General features: G+C 59.2%; 1 protein-coding gene across 12 annotated transcripts; it reads right to left on the reverse strand.

Annotated features, from left to right (window-relative positions):
* Positions 1-1,181: 1,181 nt before the first annotated feature.
* On the reverse strand, positions 1,182-2,883 carry LOC127039574 (uncharacterized PE-PGRS family protein PE_PGRS54-like). Of its 12 annotated transcripts, none has more exons than XR_007771111.1 (4): positions 2,371-2,883; positions 2,246-2,308; positions 1,994-2,056; positions 1,182-1,867 (listed from the first exon to the last, which is right to left on the reverse strand). XR_007771111.1 is itself a non-coding variant. In XM_050933329.1 (4 exons), exons 1-4 carry the CDS (start codon positions 2,852-2,854, stop codon positions 1,623-1,625), a joined length of 918 nt encoding a protein of 305 aa, XP_050789286.1. In that variant the 5' UTR covers positions 2,855-2,883; the 3' UTR covers positions 1,182-1,622. The 12 variants fall into 12 exon arrangements, 2 of the variants coding, with proteins under 2 accessions (XP_050789286.1, XP_050789285.1); XM_050933329.1 differs by having other exon boundaries at positions 1,182-1,930; XM_050933328.1 differs by having other exon boundaries at positions 1,931-2,056.
* Positions 2,884-7,698: the final 4,815 nt, after the last annotated feature.

A 7,698-nucleotide genomic window follows, 5' to 3' on the forward strand; every position in this document is an offset into this window, starting at 1 on the left:
ACCCTGGGTTTGGCAGGCCAATGCTCAAACCCCTGAGCTCGCCCTCCCCCCAGTACTTGAACGCTGGGGCCTGGCCTGACTCAGTCTGGGGCCCCCGGTCAGAGCGATGCGTGTGCGTGTTTGGGAGTTGGAAACCAGAGGCCGTCAGCCGGGAACAGCTGTCGGGAGGCGGGGCAGCTACAGCTGTCTCGGCCGGGAAATTTCACCTGCTCAGCAACGCTGCTAGAAACCCCATCAGGACACCGCAGCCAACCGAGGCATTTGAGGAACGGCGCGCGCTCGACGCTCAGTGGCCTGCTCGGATCTATGCGGCTCAGCCCCCTCCCCAGCTTAGACAGAACCCCAGCCAAGCAGAGGGAGCCCGGTGGCCAGGTTCTAGGAACTGGTGACAATGCCGTAATCTCCCCATCTAGGTTAATGAGGCTGGGATTTGCAGGGTTAATGACACCACCGTCTGAACGGGAGAACCTGACTACGGATCACGGAGCGGCAGGCCGCAGAGCGTGTCTCCCGACACGCCGGACGCCGCTCCAGCTGGCAGTCCTCCAGCGTTACTCGTTTTCACTGGCCGATCCGAAATAGAGCCCCAGCGTGAACACGATGGCCTGAAATCAGCCAGGCAAGCGCAGAAATTCAAGGAAAACCTGCACCTGCCCAACCCGGGACAGGTAGCTTCACGCCAACAGGCAGCGCCTGGAAGCTTTAAAAGGTGGAAGGTCAATTGCCTGAGATCAGCTGTTGAAAGAGGGAAATCCACTCAGACGCCGTGTAGGGACCGGTGTCTTTTACTTCTGCGTCGGCTAAGAGAGACAGCCGGGGCCGGTAGCTGCTTTTAAAGCTGTTTGTTTGTGGCGTAAGCTGATTTAAACCCCGTTTAGCCTGTTACTGGTTCAGAAACATTTTCAGTTCCCTGGGTCAAGAGCCACACACCAGGCAAAGTAGATAGAAACGGAGCAACTGGACTCCTGATTAAACACCCATCTCCCCTGCACAGTTTGGGGCGGAGAATATTCTTCGCTTCCTGCCCTACCCACGTCCACCCCAGAGGTGGCCGCATCGCAGCACCAGCGGAACAGATGGCACATCCTAGAGGTGGCCGCTTCTCAGGGTTGGCCTGTCTGCTGTGCCATCTGTATTCGCACTACCTACCAAGCTGCGTTTAAGGGCTCTGAAATTTTAAAAACCGGGCCTTCTGCCTTTCCTTTTCCACCGTGCACAGAGACGTTTGCCAACAAACACGCTCCTAATGACGCTGCTTCCTGCTAGTCGCTGCCGCCGGGAGACACAAACGCCGAACTGAAGGAACCCGGCCGGTCGGAAAGAGAAACGTTTAACAGGGCCGCCCCGGGGAGCGGCTGGGTACCTGTAGGGACGGCGCTTCGCACAAGGCGGCCCTGAGATCGCAGCCCTACCATTGACCCACATAATCCCGCCATGCGGTGGAGTGACAGCTGCCAATCTGGAGGCATTCCCGGGGGCGGGCGGGCGGCTGGCTTATTACGAGTGAGTCCGTTTCAGTCGCATGCCACACACAGCGGGAGCTAAATTTAGAAAGGCTGCAGCCTGCTAGTGATGCTAGGCCTCAAGGCCCCGTGGCAGATCCTTGAGTGCAGGGGCTTTATTTAGGGCTCTGAAGCGGGGACTGTGGCATCCCGGCATTTCCCCCCTGCAGCGGCTCCAGCAGCTCGGGTGAGGTGCCCATCGGCCCTACAGCCGCCCGCTAGCAGCCCTCCCAGCGCGGAACGGCGTAGGGCTGAAAGGTGCAATCCATTCGCTTGCACGAGAAAAGCAACAGCCTGTCCCACAAGCGGCGCGCACGTCCCGCGCACGCCCGTCCCGCTAACCATCCCAATGGATGAGTGGGCACCTCCAGCCTGCCCCGTCCCACACACGCCCGTCCCGCTAACCATCCCAATGGATGAGTGGGCACCTCCAGCCTGCCCCGTCCCGCACACGCCCGTCCCGCTAACCATCCCAATGGATGAGTGGGCACCTCCAGCCTGCCCCGTCCCGCGCACGCCCGTCCCGCTAACCATCCCAATGGATGAGTGGGCATCTCCAGCCTGCCACGTCCCGCGCACGCCCGTCCCGCTAACCATCCCAATGGATGAGTGGGCATCTCCAGCCTGCCCCGTCCCGCGCACGCCCGTCCCGCTAACCATCCCAATGGATGAGTGGGCATCTCCAGCCTGCCCCGTCCCGCACACGCCCGTCCCGCTAACCATCCCAATGGATGAGTGGGCACCTCCAGCCTGCCCCGTCCCGCGCACGCCCGTCCCACTAACCGTCCCAATGGATGAGTGGGCACCTCCAGCCTGCCCCGTCCGCGCACGCCCGTCCCGCTACCCATCCCAATAGATGAGTGGGCACCTCCAGCCTGCCCCGTCCCGCGCACGCCCGTCCCGCTACCCATCCCAATGGATGAGTGGGCACCTCCAGCCTGCCCCGTCCCGCGCACGCCCGTCCCGCTAACCATCCCAATGGATGAGTGGACACCTCCAGCCTGCCCCGTCCCGCGCACGCCCGTCCCGCTACCCATCCCAATGGATGAGTGGGCACCTCCAGCCTGCCCCGTCCCGCGCACGCCCGTCCCGCTACCCATCCCAATGGATGAGTGGGCACCTCCAGCCTGCCCCGTCCCACGCACGCCCGTCCCGCTAACCATCCCAATGGATGAGTGGGCACCTCCAGCCTGCCCCGTCCCGCGCACGCCCGTCCCGCTAACCATCCCAATGGATGAGTGGGCACCTCCAGCCTGCCCCGTCCCGCGCACGCCCGTCCCGCTAACCATCCCAATGGATGAGTGGGCACCTCCAGCCTGCCCCGTCCCGCGCATGCCCGTCCCGCTACCCATCCCAATGGATGAGTGGGCACCTCCAGCCTGCCCCGTCCGCGCATGCCCCTCCCGCTAACCATCCCAATGGATGAGTGGGCACCTCCAGCCTGCCCCATCCTGCACACGCCCGTCCTGCGCACGCCCGTCCCGCTAACCATCCCAATGGATGAGTGGGCACCTCCAGCCTGCCCCACAAGCGGCACGCCCGTCCCGCGCACGCCCATCCCTGCTCCTTGTCCCCTGACCCCACCCCCTATCCAACCCTCCCTGCTCCTTGTCCCCTGACCTCCCCCTCCCAGGATCCCCCGGGACCCCACCCCCTATCCAAGCCCACCTGCTCCCTGTCTCCTGACTGCCCTGACCCCTATCTACAGCCCCACCCCCTGACCGGCTCCCCGGGACTCCCTGCCTAGCCAACCCCACCGCTTCGCCTCCTGACCAGCCCCCCAGAACCTCCGCCCCCATCCAGCAGCTCCCTGTCCCCCAACTGCCCCCCAGGAGCTCCTGCCCCTTATCCAACCCTCCCTCTCCCTGCTCCCCTACCAGGCCGCTCAGAGCGCCAGGATTGGCTTACTGGAAAGCTTGGGAGGTGGGCGAGTGCAAGCCATGCCGCCCACGCGGCAGTGTAGCTGCAGGGGAGGGGGGACCGAAGGGGAGGGGCCAGGGGCTAGCCTTCCCGGTCAGGAACTCAAGGGCTCGACAGCCACACGGCCCCCTTGGAATTTCTTCACCCCCCCCTAGTTTGGGAAAGAATGGCCTAGTGGGTTAGTGCAGGAGTCAGGAACCCCGGACAATATCCCCCAATTCTGGAAGGCGCACGGGGGACTAATGGGTAGTCACAGAAAGAGACTGGGGGGGCCAGGACACCTGGGTTCTATCCCCGGGTCTGCCACCGACTCGACCTAACCCTAACCATTTTCGAGGCAGAGAAGCAGCCACTGAAAACGGCTGACAATTGCTCAAAGGAGACGCAGAGTGGTAGGACTAGGACCTGCGAACGTTAATGGCCTCGATCTGACAACGTGTGCCAGAGGCGTCTCTCAGTTCTCACCCCTACAGGAGCTCAGGCCAGGCTGCCCCAGACGCCCAAGCTCGGAACGAGGACAAACGGAGACCAGGCCCAGGACCGCACCTTCCCGCCAGGGGTCCCCGGCAGAGACTTACTTGTTCTCGAAGGATATCGTGACCGAGTCTTCGTGCACATCTTTCACAAAACCCTGCGGAGGGAGAACGGAAGAAAGCATGAGATCCTCAGGGCAATAGATTCCCTTTGACAGCAAACCCGGATATTAACGACTTCATTATGGGGAGGCTGTGGGCAGGGCAGTAGCAGGGATCGGTGGATAATTGCAACTTTCTGCCGGCACCCAAGGGGTTGCTAATAAGCAGAATCTGCTGTATCTGTAGCCAGCCACACACCACCCATGCGCAGAATTAAGATCTCAGCATTACAGCCGTGTGTTTAGAGCCCTGGTTCCTGGAGTCAAGTGATTTTAGCAGGATCTAGGGCTTTGTTATTGAACAAAATTAAGTTTCTAGCTCTCACGGTTGTGAAGAAACACCTGAAAATGTGTCCGGAGTGTAATGGACACAGCGACATCTGCCTGAAACTATAGCTCAGAGAAGGGTGAACTGCCCCAAGGATAACTGACTCAGCCAGGCTGCCTGAGTCTGCAGAGAGCCTGAACTAATCTCTCTCAGCAAGGGGAACCGTCCCATGCATTTCAATGGGGTGTCAATGCCAAACCCTGCAGCACTGCCCCCCTCCTCCCCGCCAACCCCATCCCAGCAGGGAGCTCTGTGTGGTGTTGAGGGGGAAGGCATCGCAGACCTGCTGCTTCATCCATGCAGACACGCCCCAGCTGCTGGGCCCCCCAGATCTCTAGGGGGAATGTGGGGGAACTATGCTGCTACCCTTTTCACCCACTTGGGCAAACCACTTGTGCCTCAGTTTCCCCATATGTAAAACGGGTACGACAACCCTGACCTCCCCTGTAAAGAGCTTTGAAGTCTAGTAAGGAAAAGTGCTATCTAAGAGCTAGATGGTATCAATCCAGCGCTCCATTTATAACCATCCTCCCTCCCCTAAACAGCGATTAGGGTTTTGGATTGTCGTACGTGGTTTTCCTCCTCTCCCGGCTTGACGCATCATCACAGGGTGCCCTGGTTTTCAGGAAGTGCTGGGTAAGATTTGGTGGATGTGCTGGACTTTCCACAGAATCGCCCCCCCCAAATCTCCTAGTCACTTGAAAGTTTTGGCTAGAATTCCCAGGACGTGTTGTCAGGATTGGGCTCGGAACCGGGGTCTGCCACCGACGCTGTGCGTGGCTTCAGTTCCTCACTGAAAAGTCTTTTGTCTATTTCGATTGTTAGTTCTTCCGGGGCAGGGACTGTCTTTCACTGCAGCTGTGAAGTGCCCAGCCCAACGGGGGGCATCCCCTTCACCCCCTGCTGACCTCGGCCAGGAAGCCCATCCAGCTACTCCTGATACGGGCTATGTGATCAGAGTCCCGGCCATCAGCATCTCCCAGGAGACTCTGCGAGGTGCAGTGGGGGTGGGAGGGCAGGCGATCTTGTTCTGCATTTGGAGTCTGAGGCCAGGGACAAGAATGCCTCACCAGTCCAACCGGTGACGGGACGAACAGGTGCTGAGAGAGACGCTCTCCCGACACCACCGCCCACCCCGGCCAACAGCTGCCTGTTCGGAGCTAGCACGCCGTGAAAAGCCTCGAGACCCGTCTGCGGCAGGAGCAGGGATGCGCTCCTGAATAAAACCCCTCCTGGCCTTAAAAACCCTGACTCTATGTTCTTGGCCTCACTCCCGCTCTACCACGCATTATGCTGCAGACGTGGGTTCTCTTAACTCGCCCCTTTTCTCGGGTAACAATCCCACAACAGACTGGTTGCCATTTTCAGGGGTGGGAAGGAATCTTCCCCCAGGTTAGATTGACAGGGACCCTTGGGGGCTTTCACCTTCCTCTTCAGCTTGCAGGGGGCAGCTTCTTTGCTAGGATAATGTGGGTACATCAATTAATTCCCTGCCTTGGGCACGGGTGTCACCTCAGTCAGCTCCTATTCTCTGCCTGTGACAAGAGTTTGACTCCCAAGGGTTGTTACGCTTTAGTCGAATCCAGGGCATCGGCTCAGTACAGGGGTGACAGCGGGATTCGGGGACTGGTGATGGCTAATGAGCTGACGGGCCATTCCGGCCTTAATTCCTCTTCACGCAAGAGGTTAGCCGGGCTATCGATCATTTTTACTGCCCTTCTCTGAACCCCTTTTAACTCTGCCACCTCCTTTTCAAGGTCATCTCCAGATAAGGCACCACCGTCGATATCCAGAAAGGCATTACAATATATTCTGTGTTACGTAGGATGGGGCCCTCATCCTAGTTGGGCCACTAAACGCTCCCCCACCACCCCACTCAAATGGGTTTATGATTAAGGCTCTGGATTGAGACTCCGGTATGGGTTAGATTCCCAGCTCTGACTCTGGGAAAGCCACTTAACCGTCTGTGCCTCGGTTTCCCCCACCCCATAGATAGCTTTGTTCTAATACAGAGCCCCAAACGTGACACGTTTCACGCCAGGTGCTTTTCTGACTCGCTGGTCTTCCAGGGGGATTCACCGCTGGGAACGGTAAAGCATGATCTGCGAGATGGAAGTTTTGGAAGTCATGCAGTAGATGCCAACCGTCGAAACAATGCTCCTATGTTCTGGAAAACAACCGGTGAATCGGAGCAGCACCAACAAACGCAGGAGTTCCTGCACTAACTCTGAACAGGGCATCAGACAACCCTGATGGCAGAGTTCAAACACTGAAGATCAGGGAAGCGGGACTCGAGCAAGAACGATGATTTCCCTGGATGAGTTATTACAGAGGCCGATATTACCCCAGGGACCTCTGAGATAGCTGCATTAGAGATGGGATCTTCCCACGTGAAAGCCATCTGCTATCAAGATGCTGACACCCGCTTCCAATCAGCCAACCACCTCTTTCAAACACACCCCTCTGTGCTTTCTCCAATGGAGCTCTCTGTACGCATCCCCCCCAAAAAACGAACGTAACCTCCTCCGCACCCCTCCTCACACTCAATATCGTCTCCCTGTTTCCTTGTACTCCCCCGTTTGACTGGATCCATCTGTTGTCTCAACACCCACACTGTAAACCAGGGGTGGGCAAACTACAGCCCGTTGGCCGGATTCGGCCTGCCAGCCATTTTAGGCCGGCCCTCGAGCTCCAGCCAGGGAGCAGGGTCGGGAGCCGCTCCACAAGGCTCCTAGAAGCTGCGGCACGGTCCCGCCTCCGGCTCCTACGTGCAGGAGCACCCAGGGGCCTCTGCTCTGCACGCTGCCCCCGCAGCTCCATTGGCCAGAAACTGTGGCCAATGGGAGCTGCAGGGGCGGTGCCTGCAGATGGGGCAGCAGGAGTGGGGACATGGCCACTGCTAATAGGAGCTGCTTGAGATACGTGTTGCCTGGAGCCTGCACCCCTGAGCCTCAACCTCCTGCCCCAGCCCTGATTCTCTCCCCGTTCTCCAAACCCCTCAGTCCCAGCCCGCACCCCAACCCTCTGCCCCAGCCCTGATCCCCCTCCTGCCCTCTGAATCCCTCGATCTCAGCCCGGAGCACCCTCCCGCACCCCAACCCGAATTCTGTGAGCAGCCATGGCCCACCATACAAAAAGTTTGCCCACCCCTGCTGTAAACAATTTGGGGCAGGGGGCCTCTCTGTTCTGAGAGAGCTGTAGAGGACATATCCCTTGATTTTAGGAAGGCTTTTTGACACAGCCCCACATGGCAGCAGCCAAAGCAAACTAGGGAAGCGTGGTCTAAAGGAAGGTGCACAACTGATTGAACGACC

The sequence above is a fragment of the Gopherus flavomarginatus genome, chromosome 23 (assembly GCF_025201925.1).
Source record: "Gopherus flavomarginatus isolate rGopFla2 chromosome 23, rGopFla2.mat.asm, whole genome shotgun sequence".
In the NCBI taxonomy this organism is placed as follows: domain Eukaryota; kingdom Metazoa; phylum Chordata; order Testudines; family Testudinidae; genus Gopherus; species Gopherus flavomarginatus.

Coding starts and splice junctions, on each gene's coding strand:
- LOC127039574 (XM_050933329.1), bottom strand. CDS start 2,854: ATGGGTAGCGGGACGGGCATGCGCGGGACGGGGCAGGCTGGAGGTGCC. Junction 2,057..2,245: donor CGGGACGGGGCAGGCTGGAG/GTGCCCACTCAT, acceptor GGCAGGCTGGAG/ATGCCCACTCATCCATTGGG. Junction 1,931..1,993: donor CGGGACGGGGCAGGCTGGAG/GTGCCCACTCAT, acceptor GGCAGGCTGGAG/GTGCCCACTCATCCATTGGG.